Source organism: Microtus oregoni, unplaced genomic scaffold, assembly GCF_018167655.1.
Source record: "Microtus oregoni isolate MIOR12 unplaced genomic scaffold, Mior012 000092F_000, whole genome shotgun sequence".
In the NCBI taxonomy this organism is placed as follows: Eukaryota; Metazoa; Chordata; class Mammalia; order Rodentia; family Cricetidae; genus Microtus; species Microtus oregoni.
In genome coordinates this window covers 2,005,072-2,024,403 of record NW_024544601.1, presented here as the reverse complement: position 1 = coordinate 2,024,403, position 19,332 = coordinate 2,005,072, and the positions used below count along the sequence as shown (strand labels likewise).

The following is a 19,332-nucleotide window of genomic DNA, read 5'->3' as shown; positions in this document are numbered from 1 at the left end:
AACAAAACGTAGCTCAGCCTATCAGGCTCCAAACAGTTCCTTAGGGTCTTCATTGTCATGAGGGCATCAACATCAGTCAGACTCTTGAAGTACAGAACACTGGCATTCATTCTTCCTAATGTCCTTGCCAATCCTAAAGCAGCCATCTTCTGCTGTCCATTGCTCATTCTGGTTACCCTATTATTAGATCTCAGTTCCTAGCTAGCTAATCTGGTCTCACTTCCTCTTGCCTTTGTATTTTAACTCACTTCTAGGCTAGGCATGTAAAGTGCAGCTCTCCTCTACAGGCTCCAAACTATGAATGAGTCTTCCTTGTGGCAGTCAAACCATCCTAGCTGACCCATGATAAAGCCCATGCCTAACTGATCCATGGCACACCTTTCTCTTTAGTGCAGCGGACCTCATCCTGGTCCCACGAAACAGGAGTACACCTGTACCACACTTCTAACCCAGAGCTATCCAGAAGAGACAGAGTGGCAAGCCATATGTTTTTAACACAGGGTCTCACATTGTAGCCCAGGTTAGCCTGGAACTCCCTATGTAGCCTAGGCTGACCTTATATTCATAGCAATGATGCTCTGAGCTCCTGAGCACATGGACTATAGATTTAAACCAACACACCCAGCTCACATTTATAGCTTTAAATATCTGAGTGACACTCAAGTAAAAATAGAAAATTAATCTTAATAATAAGTTTTTCTTTAGCCAATATATCTACAATATTACCAAATCAATATACAATTAATAGAAAATGAGGGTTTTTTTTACACTTTACACTAAATCTTCAAAAATTGGTGTGAATTTTACTTTGAAGTATTCACATCTGAAGTAATTTAGTGGTTACTTTGCTGGACACAGAATAAGTAGCCTTTTCAAGGTAGAAAATGTGAGGCTTGCTTCATTCCTACTCCCATACCCCTATAGCAAATTTTACACTATAATTAGTGAAGAAAAGGATTGGACCTCCCTTATACCTGCATCCTATAGAGCAGGAGTCAATCAGTTTCAGCCCAGGAGTCAAATCCGGTTGGCCATCTGGTTTGGTAAAGACAGTTTGGTTACTCACTTTTCCATAGTCTCATCTATGCTGCACAGGCTTCCGTTAACACTGCTGGTGCTAATTAGATGCATGGCCCATGAAACTGAAAATAGTTAGTGTTTGGCCCTGTACAGAAGAGCTGTGCCAACTGTTTCTCTAAAGTAGCGATTCTGCAAGTATACCTAGTGCCGCTCAGGAAACAGTCATTGGTCTGCATTGAGAGAAGACTTCCAATAGAAGGTAAATGAGAGCTTTTGTGTAGATGTCTAGATGAAGAAAGCAGCATGACACAAGTTCTTTGCCTCACTATAATTTATTGACTTTAGTGCAACTTTTATTACATCCTTTAAAAAATTAATAACCAACTACATCAATATTTTACGTGCTTCGGAGTGTCTAATTTTGTAAGATGTCTCTCTCACACCTATATTATACCTATGACTTTTTGTTTGTTCATTTGTTTGTTTGTTTTCCAAGACAGGGTTTCTCTGTGTAGTCCTACCTGTCCTGGAACTCAATGTATAGACCAGGCTGGCCTCGAACTCAGAGATCCAGCTGTCTCTGCCTCTTGAGTGATGAGACTAAAGGCGTGCACCAACTAGCTTGGCTCTATCTATTACTTCTAAATAAAAATATGTTATAGTAAATATATAAAAATATGATTTTATTTTATTTTATATTTGAACACTTAAACTAACTGAAATTTTTTGTATAATTTAAGCAAAACCTCCAATAATTTTCCCAATCTAGTAGTGCCAGCAGCATTTAAAACTAGTAAAACATACTGTTTCGTTTATTAAGTAATATACACACACCCTTATTTCTGGACTCCTCAGTGTCCTATTAATTTATTGACCTCTTTCTAAACTAACATTATACTGAATTAATTAGTGACTTTCTAGTTGTGTATTATTTCATAATAATATTAATAATGCCAAAATATGGATACAGGAAACAAAATACATTTATTATTCCATAGATTTTTGTGGAGTCTAAGTGATATCATCTGCCTTTGGTTCCCATTAAAGAATCAGGTAGGACTGTAGTCTCCTGGGAGGCTCAAGTAGGTGAAAGAATCCATTTCCAAAATCGTCCAATTGTTGGCAGTTGCTTACATATTGCCAAACTGGAGGCTTCCTTTTCCTGCTGGTTGTCAACACAGAATTCCTCAGTGTGTAGCCCTCTCTAAGGCACCTCTCAACAAGGCAGCTTAAGTTTTCAAAGCCAGAAAGAAAAAGAGCCTCTCAACAAGACTGATTGTAAAACTCCTATGTAACGCAGTTGTATGGCACATTTGATCACTTTTTTTTTTATATTCTATGAGAAGCAAGCCATAGATGCTCCTGACACTGGAACAGAAGGGGTAGCACACAGGCATGGATGCCAGGAATTGAGGATTACATAGGTCTGTCTTTATCTCCCCTTAAACAGTATATACTGTTATCATATAAGGTACAAACTTCTGAATTTCCTATCAATTTCTCAGTTATTTGTTTCCTACATTAGCAATATAATTTAATCAAGTACTACCCCTCGCTCCCCAAATTCTACCAGGATTCTATATGAAAGAAAATACATATCAAACAAATCTTTAGATAACTGGTAATTTTATGATATTATATCTCCCAACTAAAGAATATATAGGTGTCTTTAAATCTGTTTAGGTCTTATTTTCAATGAAATTTTTGTTCTATTCCATCATATCAGAGACTTCTTTGCATTTCTTATTAACTTTATTCTGCAGCAGTCATGATTCTTGATGGTACTGCAAATGAACAAATTTTCTCTTCTAAAGCTTGCATAATGAACTAATGATAGGCAGTTAATAGTTCATCCTTACCTTGTATCTAGCCAGCATATCCAATTCTTTGCTTTGTACTAGACTCTCCAGGAAGTTTCGGAATATAAAAACTATAGCTATAAAAGACAATTTTATCTTTTTTTCCATTTTAATGTTTTGCATTTCTGCATTTGAAAGAAAAATCAAATCACAAATAATAGTGGCACATGGTGACTTGCTTCTGTAGTCCCAGCACTTTCGAGACACAAGTTTGAAGCTGGTCCAATGGGGTTTCAGGCCAGTGAAACCATGTCTCCCAAATCCAAAGTCAGAAAATAAATACATGTAATCAAAAATTCTTTTCTAATTCCGGATCAACTAAAACTATGTTAACATTTTCCTGTTAGTACATTTGTGTGGATGGAAATAATTTCTGTTAAAAATAATAGTTGGTACTCCTTCCTCAAGAATACAGAGCTAGAACTTTGCCCGCAAACACCATTTGAGAGCTTCCTGTTTCCAGTGATTGGACACGGACTTCCTTTGGCTTGGAAGTGAACCCAACATATACAAAAACTGAGATTGAATGAGAATCCATATTCCCTGTTTTTACTTGGATTCAAGCTTCAACTCTGATGAAGCTTTTAAGAATTCCTTATCCTTCCCAATTTATTCTTCATATCCTACTATATCATACACTTGCTATTCTTTTGACAATTGCCTCTACTGAAGGGGATTTCAAACTATATTTATGAGAAGTCTTAATTTGGACATGTGTTTTATAATATTAAGTGAATCACATAATCTCTGTGAGACTCTGTCCTCTCTTAAGAGTTTAAAAAATCTGTGCTTACCCACCATAGTCAAGTGTTGGTGATCATCAAGATATTCATGAATTTGTAAATGAGATGTAATATCTAGAGTTGGGCAGTGGTGGTGCTAAACTAAATCATAGTTTATAACTAAAGTATATCTTTTGAAGGTATCATGGTATTTGAAAGGTTTTCATTATGGGGATATGAGTTGTTGCCCTTGACCTTACAAACATCACACTTTGATGACATTGTTCGTCATCATCAGTATCCTTGGTGCATTTGGGTGCACACAGTGTGCAGATAGGGGGTTCAGGTTTACATCACTGGATGCCAAGTGCCCTTGACCATTGAGCCATGTCATTGTGCAAGGCTGTTCTTGATTTTGTCAAGTGTGTTTATCTGCTGATGATTGGTTTGGTATTGAATTGAATGTTGTTTTTCCTTACAATTCTGAATATGTTCTCCAAAACAAACTGGCCATCATAATTGAACTAAATTGTCATTCACTAGGATAGGTTTAACTGTTGAGGTTGGTGGTTACTGCTGCTCATCATATCTATTAAATAATCAATCTTTGTCTCCCAATAGGGCTGTAAAGACATTTCAGTTGCCTTGAGAGTCTAATTCTTGGTATTATGGGATTACTTTCCATTTTTGAAATATGATTTTCATGTGTGCAACTTTGGGTAACACTAAATATGCTAAGTTATATTGTTGCTAAAAGAAATAGATAACACATTTGCTTTGGTTTTGCTTTGCTTTTTTTTCTTCTCTTTCCTTCTTTCTTTCTTTCGTTTTTGAGACAGGGTCTCACTGTGTAGCTCTGATTGTTCTGGAACTCAACATGTATACCAGGCTGGCCTCAAATTCACAGAGATCCTCCTGTCTCTGCCTCCCAAGTACTGGGGTTAAAAGTATGCACCATCACTGCCCAACTCTAGATATTACATGTCATTTACAAATTCATGAATATCTTGATGATCACGAACACTCTGGCAGGGCTACATGGCTTCTCTCTAAGTCCTTCTTCTTTCTTCCAGCATTCAGTTTAGTTTTTCCTGCCTACCTAAGTTCTGCCCTGCTATAGGTTCAAAGCAGTTTCTTTATTCATTAATGGTAATCACAGCGTACAGAGGGAAATCCTACATCAATCCAAGAGACTCAAGATGAAATGGCCTGCTATTAGCTACTATGTCTTCTCGGGATCACGGGTTTACAATCCAATCCTAATTGCACAGTTGAATCTCTAGGTATTTATTTCAAAACCATGAATGCTGGAACCCCATCTGGACAAACTGAATCATGGTGTCTTAGAATGTAGTTTAGACATTATTTTAAAAAATTTCAGGCAGTTCTTCTGCTTAACAAAATGGGTTAAGAATCACCAATTAAGTTGTTCAATTAGTATCTATTCCAAACCCACCCAATCATCTCTTTTTTTGTTTGTTTGTTTGTTTGTTTGTTCATCTCTTAATATGGATACTTACAAACTTCTTCTAAAATAGATGATGGGGAATGTTCACCTTCAAAAGTCATTACAGAAAATATTTTAAGGCAGAATAGGATCCTTGATTTTATCATTAGATTGTTTAAAATGTTTACATATTCAACTGATCAAAAATAAAAAACAATGAAAGGAAAAACTCCTCTTTTATTCTCCCCTTCATCTGGTGTGGGAGGTCATTCTGTCTATGTGTTGCTTTTATTGGTTGATGAATAAAGAAACTGGGTTGTCCTATAGCAAGGTAGAAGTTTGTTAGGTGGGGAAAACTAAGCTGAATGCTGGGAGAAAGGAGGTGGAGTCAGATAGAAGCCATGGAGCAGCCACCAGAGAGAGATGCAGAAACTTGCCAGTAAGCCACAACCACGTGGCAATACACAGATAAATGGAAATGGGTTAAATTAAGATGTAAAAGCTAGCCAATAAGAAGTTAGAGCTATTAGGCCAAGCAGTGATATAATTAATACAGTTTCTATGCGGTTATCTCGGAAGTCTGGGCAGCTGGGAAACAAACAAGCAGCTTCCTACTACACTCATCCTTTTCTTAATGAATATTGAGGCACTATATAGAGATGAATAAAGTGCTCTGCCAAGAATGAAAAGCATCTATCTCAGCAAGGGGGATAACAGCCAACAGAAGGAGTTTACACATCAATCCACTGATCTGCTTTCTACCATGTGGTAGAAAAGCTCAGAAGCTGCCGTAACGGAACCAAAGTAGAAAAATTCAAGAATATATTTTTAAGGTGCATTTCCAGTACATTTGGCAGAACATTAGTCATCCATCTCAAGGATCTAGGATGTTTAAACAAAGAAACAGTCACAAATGACTTCCAGTTCTCAGTACCTTTTGAAATACTTATAACAGGATATAATGCTGAAGAGCCAGTGAGTCATCATAATGTATCACACAGCGATGCCAAATCAATAACTCTTCCTGGGATTAAGATGAATGAATTTCATTTGATTTTGATTAAAAATTCAGCTAGTTTCTAAGCAACTACTAGGGAAAATGGCTTAATGTTCCCCAAATGGTATAGAAGAGAGTACGCATGTCCTAACTTCACATTGTATATGGGAATTAAGTTGCCTAAAAACGAGAAGATTCCAGATTATCATATAGATGCCCCATAACCATAATAGCATAAAAATAGTAATTTAACATCAACTCTCCCACCACACACATATCATATGCTAAACTCTTATGCAACTACATTACGTTAGTCCAGTAGAGTCTGAATTAAGTCAGAAAACACTACATTGCGTCATTTCCCAGTGGAAAGAAATGAGAAGTGACGACAAAATACCAGAAATCTTCAGGGCTTCATTCCTATTTGTTCTCTCCCTGATAACCTGATGACCTTTTCGAGGATGGACTTTAGTAAGCCTATTCCAACACAGAATATTTTCCTTGTCATCCAAAAGAGTTTTTTTTCCAAAATATATTAATAGGATAAACTGCTGGCCTATGATGCCTAAGTCTCTTGGTTCATTTTAACCCTGTGTGTGTGTGTGTGTGTACCAATACTTATGATAATCCAACTATTACCATTTTAGTTGTTCTATACGATCAATCAGAATCAACAACTCATGTAATTAATAGCATGCAAAGTATAAATATAGATAGAAAAGACTTCTTGTTAAAGATGATGTATTGAACATATCCATTTATCTTGGTTAACTCCCAAAATTCCACTGACATGACACTTTTTTAAAAACCCACAGTTAAAAAAAAAAGAGTGGAAGAGACAACCATACTGATATCCTGAGAGCTAACAAAAATATGGCAGTGTCTTTGGACAGCCTAGAATAAAGTATTTATACCCAAGCACCTCCAGAAGACATAGACAGCTGACATTAGGGAGAAGGCTGACATTACAAGGATCTAGTAAAATACTTTTTGAAGAGAAATTAGGAAATCTCCAACTTCCTGTCTCTGGTTTCTCTTTCATTCTACCATAGGTTCAGAGATGTATTCTTTGGAGACTATATCTGAAAGTCTCTGAACCAGAAACAGAAGAACAATGGACATTTGTGTCTCTCACATCCCTACCTTCTTGTTCAGAGGAAAATGAAAGGATTCTCCTGTAGGCCATATGATCAGACCAACAGAAAAACCATAGGCATAAAAATACTGATCTTAGTTCTAAAACTCACCTAGCCCAACAAAGCCACACAACTTAAAAACAACAAACAGGAATAAAGTCATGCTAACAGCTTCCAAATGTGTTTTAAATGACCCCCTCTTAAACACACATGAAACAATTAGCAGAATCCCCCAGAAATCTGTGATTATAACGTGGTCTAAAAAAAATAGTTTGGAAGAAACAAAGAAGACATAAAGAAAAACATTTTTTTTAAAAATAAAAAAATTCCTAATATCTTCAGAGATAAATTTGAGAGCATTGGAAATGTGCAAGAAGAAACTCCCAGAGGGGAAAAACAGGATTCAAGAAGAATCATAATAATAATTAATTTTTCAACATTAATAACAAGGAGACATTGGTAGAAAGTAGATAGTAAAAATTTGAGGATATTTTCTAAACTACAATTATATATTCAGCCAAACTATCAAGCCAATTAAAAGCATCAAGTAGGAGTCTGCATCTGTAAAGGATTCACTATATGACTTCCCATATATCTTTTTAGAAAGAAAACTAAATGAAAGCTTGCTCTACCAAAATAAAGAGATAAAAAAAAATCAAGAACTAGAACAAACAAACATCTAGGAACTTTGAGGATTCAACATAGCAGAAGTCCAGAGAACATTAGTCCACGTTGAAAGCCAAAATGAAACACTAGGCCATACAAATGATACACGGAGTGCTTGAACACACTGAGCACAGATATATAATTCTTGAAAAAATATGGAAATGAATTTTAGTAAACATTCTAAATGCAAGGTGGCTGCTAATTACAGGGAAAATCAAAAGTTGTATAAGTATTCATAATATCCATACTACATGGCTGGCTCTGCTATGAAGAGATTTTTCTTGTCACCTCATCACAGCCCACTGCTTAAACAAAATGGTGTGTGATAAACCGATAACATCTTTGCAAGATGTGACTATGAGAGAAAAGGAGGGGTTCAAAGGAACTAAATTTCCAACTTCTATAGTGTGACAACAATTAGATAATACCTAATTATGAACAATTTGGAAGTGATTGTATTACTGATTAACCCGACAAAAATGCCAAATGCAGCACGCAGTGAACAGATAACATCTTATAGGATAAACGATATCTGGTACATGACAGACAGTCAGTGAATGTTGGCTGAAGTGAACTGACATGCGAAAATTTTGCCAGGAATATGTGTCAATCTCAAACACTCTGTAAATATTAGGGCCTTCTCTTTAAGATTTTCCCTCTTTATTAAATCTAATCACTGAGAGTTTCTAGAAGAAAAGAGAGAAAAATAATATCATTTTAATTACCCCCAAATGATTAATGATATTCTAAAAAGGAAAAGAGAAATCACTGATATTTCACCATTAAGAGATTTAACAATACCATTAGCAAGCTAATTACATTCATAGATGATAAAATAAACAAATCCAATATTCACTAGAATGAAGCAAAGAACATTTCTCTTCAAAAGACTGTTCAGATGTAGTCAACATATATCTTACCTCAGAACTCAGATGAGTACTTAAAGTCCATAAAAATTTATAAATCAAAACAGTTTTCTGGTAAGTATATATTTAGAAAGTTTTCTTGTTTGCTTCTGAATTACATTTCTCATAAAAATTAGAAACTTCTTTTTATTTAGAGCAAGACAGATATTTTTATCCAAAGTTAAGTTCAATAACAGTTCACTAAAATATCTGATAAAAAGAGACCACAAAGATATAATGATTTAACAGTCTTTATTGTAAGCAAGTCCTTTTAAAGTTCCCTAGTCATTACCAACATGCGAAGAAAAAGAACACATTTAATTCACTATGGATAGCTCTATTCAGCTGTGGTGCGTTAAACACCTTAGCCAGGAGTGTTGCTAAGTTTCAGTTTTCATTCATTTATTAAGAATGTAAACATTCCCCAAGTAAACTCCCATGTAATACTGTTTCGAGTCTTTAAAGCACAAGAGAACTTACTCCTAGGTGTTTTCCTCCCTCTAACGCCAAACCTGAAAATAAAACATAGAAATCAAGGAAAGTAAGATTATGTTATCAGCACTCAGGTGATGTCATTGAACTGGAAGGAAAACTGTCCTATCCACGAGCACACAGTCTGTAAAGAGTCACTTACCTTTAGTCTTCAAACAAACCATTATGGCACGTCATAGGGAATGCTTTTCTTCTGACAGGTAATTGTGTTGAACATGCTGTGGTAGGGTAAATACAGTGACTTTCTCATTAGGCCTCTCCTTTTCTTCACAGCGCTTACTACTCTTCTGGGCACTATTAACCTTTTGAGCCAGGTATTGGGCAGGGCTCAACCCCTATAAGGAATCATCAGGTAGCTGCTTAGCAACACCTGTGGTCTCTAGCCACTAAATGCCTGTGGAACCCATTCCAGATGTAACAAAAAAGTCTTTAGACATGGCCAAATATGGAGAGATTGTGCCCTGTCGAGAATCAAAACTTTAACAAAATATGGCGGCCAGGGAGAGTGATTGCAAATAAAAGAATACAGATAAAAACAACTATCTCTTTTTCGTAACGGTAGTCTTCTGGTTTGGCATAGGCCAAAGTACTTGTTGATGCTACTAACTTAGGACCATTTTAAGATAAAACACCTTCCACACCTAAACCTAAATTCAAGTAAAAGAAGTCTAATTAAGACAACTCACAAAGAACACAATGTAAATAATTCTGACTAATCATCTTTCCATATTCCCCTTAAAAGAGTGAAAAGTCAGCCTTTTTATATTACAGGGCATAATTCCAGAAATGTAAAAAAAGAAAATGGAGTACTTACCATGTGCCAGACATAGTACTTGGTATTCAAGAAATAGTCATATATCAAATATATTTACTGAACTGAGAAATAACTCTTACAGTTTTTAAAGGGTTATTGTTGTGATCTTTGGCAAAAGATTCTTCCATATAAGATCAAAAGCATGAACAATGCAACACACGAGAAGCCAATCCATTTGCACTTCATATATATATATATGCACACACATATATAAACTTACATGTATATCTAAACATTTTTTCATATATATGTTCATAGTTCAAAAGACCACTAAAAGGAAGAGAACCCACAGAATGGAAAAATGGAGCTTGTACCTAGAATATATGATTGATTAATAATGCAATAATAAAAAGATAAATGAAATGGTCAAACAATATGAATATGTATCTCTTCAAAAGATGACCAACAATCATTAAGCATTTTAAAATATTCAACATTAGCATTTATTAAGGAAATTCAAAGAAGAATCACAGTAAGATGTATAAATGCACAGGTATTAGGATGGCTACAATTAAATAGCCAGATAGTGACAAATTCTGGCAAACATAAAAGGAAAGTGGAACCCTAACTGTTGAAGGGAATATAAAAATGCAACACTTTCTCTGAAAGACAGTATGACCATTCTTCCAACAATTAACTATAGAGTTATTTGACCTAGTAATTTCATGAAGACCCCCAGGTATATAGCCAAGAAAAATGAAAATATAGGCACTCACAGAGACAGAGACACAGAGACACATACCCAAACTAATAGCACATAAGTCATTATAACCTCATCATCCATAACAGTCAAAATGCTCAACTATCCATCAACGGATGAACTATAGTATATTCACAAAATGGAATCCTATTTGACCATAAAACCAAATGAAGTCCTGACACATGCTAACAACATGGATGAATCATGAAGATCTCATGCTAAATGAAACCAATCAGTCACAAAAGTGCAAATATGTGATTTTGTATAAGAAATGTTCAGAACAGTAAAAATCTAGAGCAATTGAAAGTAGAGTTGTGGTTTCCTACGGCTGGCACCAGGAGAGGGACAAGTGGGAGAGAAAATGGGATCTTAAGGGCAGAACAAGGTTTCTTATCGTTATTTCGATGATGAAACAACAAAAAATGGAGTGCAGTGATGATTGTGTCCATGAACACACTAAAATGATAACAAACACACTAAAATGCAAACTATTTATATGCTTAGACTATATTTATATGGCATACTTTAAATGGATGACATATATCATATGAATTATGTCTGACTAGAGCAGCTTTGTTCAAAACAACATTCAAGGTACATTAAAAAACTCAGCAGTTGAACTATGGCTTATTAAAAAACATCTTTAATATGTCCTATTGTCTAAAGGGAGCTCATTCTTTTTATTGTAAAGTATGAAATGTGTGAAAAGATCATTAAATCCTATTTAAACTACTGAAAATACTTTGTGTAAACACTTAAGAACATGAAAATCTTGAAAGTACAAAAAATAAATTTAAATGCCAGCATGAGGAACTTTCAGGGTCATAGAACACAGTGATCATTTCAAATGTTTTAGGAGACTTGAAGCAATTTTGTTCATGAAGCAGCAGCGGGGAGGGGGGAGGCTGTCAAACAAAAAGAGTTAAATAATCCATATGAAAATCGGGAGCCTGGAGCAACCCCTCCTTTACCAGGCTTCAGAGCCGCTCAGAAAACAACCCTCCTTCCTCCCCATGAACCATAAGCCTTCTTTTTCAGGACCCTAACATAATCACTCATAGATTTACTCCAGTAACAAATAGGAAGTGTATACAACAAAGGGCAAAACAACAACAGATTGAAGGAGATATATAAAGATCTAAACCAGTTCCCAGCAATGGCTACTGCGAAGTTGGATAGTCATCAAGCATGACCGCTTTTTTTCAGGCATACATAGCAAGATCCTTGAATGTATAGCTAGCCCACAGTCCCACTACTGAGATGATTCAACCTGTGTTGAATCCAGTCTAAAAAAAAGTCAACTCCTATGTTTCTCTTATGTGGTGGGCTGTCTCGATCATGCTACTCTGTGTCATTGCGGAGCCCTGGTTTGCGTTGTTGCCACACTGCATGGCTTTTCAGACCTGAAGTATCACCAACATCAGTAGCAACGAAAGCCTAGACACATTAGGGATTTTTTTTAATATATAAAAAATCTCAGCTTTTGTCTTGGCTTCTGCAAACAATTCAGTTTACCATCAGTCCGAGTATAGGTACCTCATTCAATACTGTGCTCCACAATTGAATAAAAAACGGGGCTAATATTGGGGTGGAAAAGGCAAGAAAAAAAAACCAAAGGCAAGAAGATTTTTTTAAACAGAGCTTCATGTTTCAAAATGACTATATTGGAAGTCAGAATGACCCAGATTATGGGGGGGGGGGGGAGGAATCCATTCCTTTGCAGGGTGGCTGTGGCTTGAGGTGGGAAGAGGGAACTGGGGGCATCTACGTGGTGAAAGAACTGGGAATGGTCTTTAGGTACCACCCACCTCTGCAAATGAATCACTGCAGTGTCAACGCTGCACTGATTTCATGAATTGCCAAACAGGATGAGGTAAGGCATAAGCCCGGAGCCCCCTCCTCCCCTTTTTTCCCCTCCTCCTGCGCACAGAAGCATCCCTCAACGAGGTGCACCAAGCAGCCCATCGCCGGCCTGGGCTGAAGGGCTGACGTCACCTTTCTGCATTGAGCTCAAGGACTAGTAGCAGTACCAATTAGGTAGGGAACAGAGTTGGGGAGCTACCGCAGCCACCAGGTAGTAGGGGTCCTCCTCTTATGTACTGTAGATTGGGTTCACACAGTAAACACAATGACCAGATGGAAACAGTAAAGGGTGGAACAGAACCAGAAAGGGGTCGTAAGACCAACTCACTGAGTACGCTCAAAGATAGATAACCCCTTGCTTATGTAAGACCCTCTCCGTGCGCCTCCACGCGGTGGCGGCGCCTGTCCCGCATTAGTGCATTTGAGAGACTGATTGCCCTTGTCCAGGCGGGCAGAAGGCTGCCGGCGACTGTCTCCCGCAGCCCCACCGGGTCAGGACTGAGTTGGAATCGGGGATCAAACCCCGCTGTCCTGCGCCCACTCCCAACCCGCCACAGGTTAGATCCAGCAGGCCTCCAAAACTAGCTGGTAAGGTAGAGAGAGGAGTCCAGAAGAGAAAACAGACAAATCCCCAACTTTCCCCAGGGGCTGACCCTGTCCAGGGAGCTTAAGAACTCAATGCATTCAATATATATATATATATATATATATATATATATATATATATATATATATATATATATATATATATATATATATATATATTTGGAAGGGTCAAAAATCTGCAACCACCGCCACCACATAGCTCACTACAGTTTTCGTCAGACAAAATCGACGGTCTAAGCAGCCCAGACCTGCACCCTACCTTCCCGCAGCCCCGACTCAGGACCCTGCGCCTGTCTCCTTATCCACCGTCTAAGATTGGCTTTCGGGTTTGGGTTTTTTCTTCCACCTTTCTTTCTAAGAGCATCACCACACGGTCTGCTGGACCGTAGCCCGGCCAGCAGCCAGGCTTGGGCACTCACCCAGAAGACGAAGGAGTAGATGATGAGGAGGGTTTTGAGACAGGTTATCACAGGTTTGGTCTCCATTCTCCTCGATGCCATACTACTGAGCTCCGGCGGCGGCGGTGGCGGCGGGCGGCGGGGCGGCGCGCGGGAGGGGGAGGGGGAGGAGGCGGGGCCAACGGAGGCGGGGCGCGGGGCGCGTGCAGCCCAAGCTTCCCCGGCGGGCGCGCGCAGGCTGGGAGAGGCGCGTGCATAAGCGCGCACCCTGCGGGACTTGGGCCGAAGGAGCAGGCCAACTGGTGACTGATTGGAAGCTCAGAATGCAGCCCTAGCCTGCACTCCAGCTTGGGCACAGATCCCCCAGCTAAGCTGGAGGCTGCAATGGTTCGTGGACCCAGTGAACCCGAGAGCCTAGAAGCTGGGGCGGAGGTCAGGGCAACCTTTCTCAGACCACCCCAACATTAAGATTTCGGCTTTGTACAAAGCAGGGCGTGCCCCTGACTACATAAAGATTGTGTAGTGTGTTCCTGCGTTTGGACACTCAGAAGTCATGTCCTTGGTGATAAGCACACCTGTTTGTGCCAGGAACAGACTGTGATATCCAGAGAGACAGCTGGAAGATAGTAAAGAACCGGGGAGTTCAGAGACCCCAAAATCCTTGCTACTTCGCTGGAACTTGAAGGTTCCCTTTGAACTCCGTATTTTGAGATTTCCCCACATTTGAAAATGACAAAACTAAATCACAAGATGTAACAACATTCTTATATACAAGATGTTTAACAGAAAACAATAAAAAAATCAAATGATTAAATAAACTACCAGAGAGAATCCCTTGCCTCCCCTAGGGAACACAATCTCACTCCTGTGAAGCCACACTGCAGCAAGGAAACACAAGGGAAAACAACTTGGTAGTTCCTCCAAAAGTGGGCTGTAGAGGCACCGTAGGAATTCAACCCTAGACTCTACCCAAGAGAAATGAAGGCCCAAGGCCGTGTGAAAACCAGTGTGGGATGTAAACGCCAGTTCATACTGGTGATGAGTGGAATCGCCTGACAAATGGATGGCACCCTCGTACATATACAACGGAAAACTGTTCATCAGTGCTGCTGGTACGTGCTTCCAAGTGGATGAACTTCCAAAGTAGACAGAGCGGAAGAAGCCGGACACAGAAAGATCACATACCAAATGAGCCACATCTAAAATAAACAAACCCATGGAGAAAAAAGCCCTGAGTGGTTGGTAGGGGACAGAAATAAGGAATAAGTAACTATTGATGGGTTGGGTGCTTGCTTTGATGTTTGGAGTGGCGAAAGTGTTGTGGAATTGCATAATGGTGGTGGTTGCATGATTTAGCGAGAAAATAAAACTAATGAATGGCATAATTTTCGAGAATGACTTTTATGGCATGTGATTTATTACAGAATAGAAAATAATATACACTATACCTAGATTTCCTGCGGCTAATTCAAAGAGGGACTCATAGTATAGATTCTACCAGAGATTTAATCTTCTTCCCCAGGAAGAGTACAATAGGAAGCAACAGCATCATAGGCTAACTCCATGTGGACATTGTTAAGAATACATTATGTAAAGAGTAAAATAATAGAGTCAATACAGCTTGGCAAAGCCTTTCAAGATTGGTTGCAGCTATTGTAATTATTACCTGCAATGAATTAGGCATGGTTGCAGGTCAGTAAGGTCATTGTACAAACAAGAAACACATGAGAAAGAAGACCTGGTGAAGAAAATGACCAATCATAAGAAATAGTGTCAAAGAAAGGGAGACTTCGCAGTGCTTCTCAATGAGTGCTGCTCAGTTGTCCCACCTGCAGAGCTGAAAAGAAACAGTGAATGCCCCTGCCTGGTCCAGGCTAGTCTCAATTATCTCGAATGAATTGAAGGCTCCAGAGGCTTTAAAGCCCTTCAGGTGGATCTAATACTAAGCGAGAGCTGAGGGCCAGTTTCCTTTCTGTGACGAAATTAAATTTGTCTTGACAAAAGAGATTCCTCCTTTACCTTGAGAGGTTGCAGACTGATTCCTACAACTCTCTGGAGGGACAGGGAAAGGCTTCTAATGACTTCAAGGTCATAGCTGAAAAATACCTTGGCCGTGTATAAGTGACTCTGTAAAGTCAAAAATTCTAACAGCCCCTCAAAGATAATTTGATGAGTTTATACAGACTAGAGGATATTTACGGATGAAAAGCATCAGCTTAAACCAGCTCATCATTCCAATTTTGAAGCTTTATTTTGGAATGTCTAATTAAGTCTAATTTCTTGAAAACTTAGATTATTCTACCCCAAATAAACTATTTAAATGCAGAGATAAATATATACTTATCTTAAGTAACATAACTAATAAGTAAATTAAAATATTTTGTAGACAGCCTTGCTAACAAATTGTGATCTGTGATTCGGGATTTAAAAAATCATTCTAGTTTTACAGTGAGGACTGAGGAATTTCCTTGCATCCACAAGTTTCATTGCTAAATCCAAAAAAGTCTTGCCGGAAAGAGGACAAATTGGTCTTGATGAAACAAGATAGGGACCACTGCAAAGGGACAGAAGGCAAACATCCTCAGGGCCATTAACTTCTCTTCTGCCTTTTTCCTCCTATGTTGTCAACAGCTTTGTTCTGTCTAAAGGCCAGAAGGCCAGAATGTTTACAGACTAGGAGCCTCTTAAGACTGAACCAAGCTAAAATTAGTGCAATCTGAGATAAGCAACACAGTAAAAAAACAAAGATAAGAAGGAACTGTCACTGAAGACAAATCTAACTAAGCCCTCTGACTTCATTTCTTCTTAGTTGATCTAAATAGCACTGATTTCCAAAGCTGAATACATGTTTTCAACATAAAATCTTCCACTGGCTTGTTGGATACCAGGCATCTGCCATGGGAATTATAACGGTTGGCTAGGTTAATACACAAATCCTCAAAGAGTGTCTTTGCTAAGAATCTGCTTCCTTAAAAGAGTCAACGTGTATCCCATGGGAGTGGGATGCCAAACTTGGTAACTCTGTCTTCATATCGTTTTCTCACCTTTGCTGCCTCAACCTCTGCATCAGCCTCTGCTCAGTTCTGCATGTGACAGGATGACTAACTGAGAAACTTCTGGCTCAAAACTGTACTACAGAGTTAGCGCAGCCTATTGACTCTCGGGGTAGATACACTTTTTTTTTTTTCTGCTCTGCCCTTGTGATTTCTCAGCAGCTCAAGCGCTGAGAATCCTTCAGTTCTGTGTAAATCAAGAATATTTATGTGGCGTGATGACGCCACTAGTAGCTCAGTTTTTTTCTGAGTGAGCCTCCTGGCCCCTTAGCTCACCAAGTACAAATCTAGGATTTCAATGCCCCAGCAGGGAAATAGCTCTTGAAGCTTTGCCCATGACTCATGAACAGTTACCAAATTCTAGTCCATTCCCCACCAAATATATGAAAGTTGCTGTTCTAGTTTGTCTGACAAGCAGCAATATGGCTCTCCTCTTGATCATTGTGGTCTCCCTCTGGTTCCAGGTGACGTTGGTCAGCTTGGACCAATGTCCTAATAAAGCTTTGCCTGTCTTGCTTGCAAACTATGGCCCAATGTCAGATCATGTCATCTGTTGTGAACTAGTAGCATTGGCACCCATTAGGAGAGTTGTGAAACCTCAAGATCACACTGCAATTCTGTGTTCAAATTGCTAGGATTTAGTTACAGATAAGTACCTGGCAGGAGGTCCCTGATGAATTGAAGTTCTAACCCCAGTACCTCTGAATGGACTTCATTTCAAGTAAGTTTGCTGCAAACACAATTATTAAGTCAACATGGGATCATAGTAGACTATTGGGAGCCCTTAAACTACAATGATTGGGTCCTTTAAAACAGTGATAAGTAAGTTAGTCTTTGTGAAGACTGAGTCGCATAGGGGAAAGGCCATCTAGCAGCAAAAGCAAACATCAGAGTAATGCAATGTCTAGACGAAGAGCATTAATGCAGAAGCTTTAAGGAGTGCAGAGTATGAGTAAGAGCAGGCTCTTTTGACCCTTTGATCTCATGCTTCTAGCCTTCACGCCTGGGAGAGAAAGTATTTCTCTTGCTTTAAGGCACCCAGTTTGGGGGTTGGAGAGAAGGCTCAGTGGTTGAGAGTGCCTACTGCTCTGGCAGAGGAAGGGAGTTCAATTCCCAGTACCTACATTGGGTAGTTCACAACTTGTTGTAACTCTAACTCCATGGTATTCAATGCCCTCTTCTGGGCACCTACATTCACATATTCATACAGGCATGCACATAATTAAACATAAAATAATTTTTTAAAAGATACACACTTTGTCATGCTTTTTGGTGGCAGCCACAGAAAGTATAACCCACTCTTATGTATATATCAAAAAAGAATTGAAAACAGGCATTTAGACAAAGAGTTGCATATGGACGTTTACATTAGCACTATTTACAATAGCCCAAGTGTTTTGTCAGATCATGCATGGATAAACAAAATGTAGCATATGTTTGCAATGGAATGTTTTTCACTCATAAAACAGAATAGATAACCTATTATATGTGAGAATGTGGATGAACCTTGAAAACTTTATGCTAGGTGAAAGAAACCAAACACAAAGGCCATGGATTTAATTACCCGACTCATGTGAGCTATCCTAAATTGTACTTTAAGCTAGGTAAAGTGGTAACGTTTATACTGTATTTACTTTACCATGTACAGAAATAATATATAACCACAGCAAGTCCAAAGGTTCTGCCACCTGAAGAAAGGGTGTGTTTGGTGAACAGAAAGCCCTTCCTGGAGGCAAAGAGGAGTGGAGTGTGAAAGGCTAGAGAGGAGTCAGTTCTCCAGGCCTTTTGTGGTGATAATAAGAAATTTCTCTAAAAGTGAGGGGGAGCATTTACTTTTTGTTATCTCTTGAAGATGAAGAGCACCACCATCAAAACCCTGACCTGCCTCTCTCTAATCTGTTGACTAACATTTTAGCAGAATCTTCAAGTGCAATTCCTAGCATGTCACTCTCTTGCCTTCTAAAAGGCTTTCTATCACTGCCTTGGAATCAAATTTCAACTTTTTACCTCAGCTTAGAAAGCACACCTGAGCAGGTTCCAACTTTATCTGCTCTGCCCTGTGTTTTAGCTGCTTTCGCATAAACAAAACAGGATGTTGCCCCCTCAGAGAGTCCATTCTGGTTTAAACCAGTCACTCAGTCAACACAGTTACCTAGTCATTGTCTGTTCTATTTCCTGACAGCATTTCTCTAACATTTTCTTGTTTATATACTTGATTTTAGTTTTGGTTTTGAATTTATGTGTTCTTGAAACTTTTTGCTGTTGATTCCCCCAATGCCACCACCAGCACCACCAGATCCCTCACTAAAATGCAAACTCTACATGGAAGATGGGGGTTTTGTCTGTTTTGTTCACCGTTGTGTCCTTAGCACATAGATACAGTCGGAATACAAAGAAAGATCTGAACAAATGAATGATACCCAGTAGTGACTCAGTAGATGATTACTGACTGCTTGAAGAAGGGTGTGGCATTTCAAAGGGGCCTTGAAGTAGAAATTAGATAACGGTGGTCTTTGAGGGTTCCAGAAGCACCCCAATACAGGCTAGAAAAAACATGACCAAAGGCAGCTTGAACAAAAGCAAAAAGCTCACACAGGAAAGTAACAAGGCAGCTAGCTAGAAGACCCAGGGAAAGGAAACAAGTTGGCTTTGCT

The 19,332-nt window shown here is 38.8% G+C and overlaps 1 protein-coding gene across 1 annotated transcript in view; it reads right to left on the bottom strand.

The window, feature by feature from the left end:
• Positions 1 to 13,788, bottom strand: part of LOC121442582 (tetraspanin-7) — a 109,876-nt gene extending 96,088 nt beyond the window's left edge. Inside the window, exon 1 of the mRNA XM_041644174.1 lies at positions 13,647 to 13,788. Coding sequence (XP_041500108.1) covers positions 13,647 to 13,727 — 81 coding nt within the window. The 5' untranslated portion in view covers positions 13,728 to 13,788. The remainder of the gene's footprint in view (positions 1 to 13,646) is intronic.
• Between the last annotated feature and the right edge of the window lie 5,544 nt (positions 13,789 to 19,332).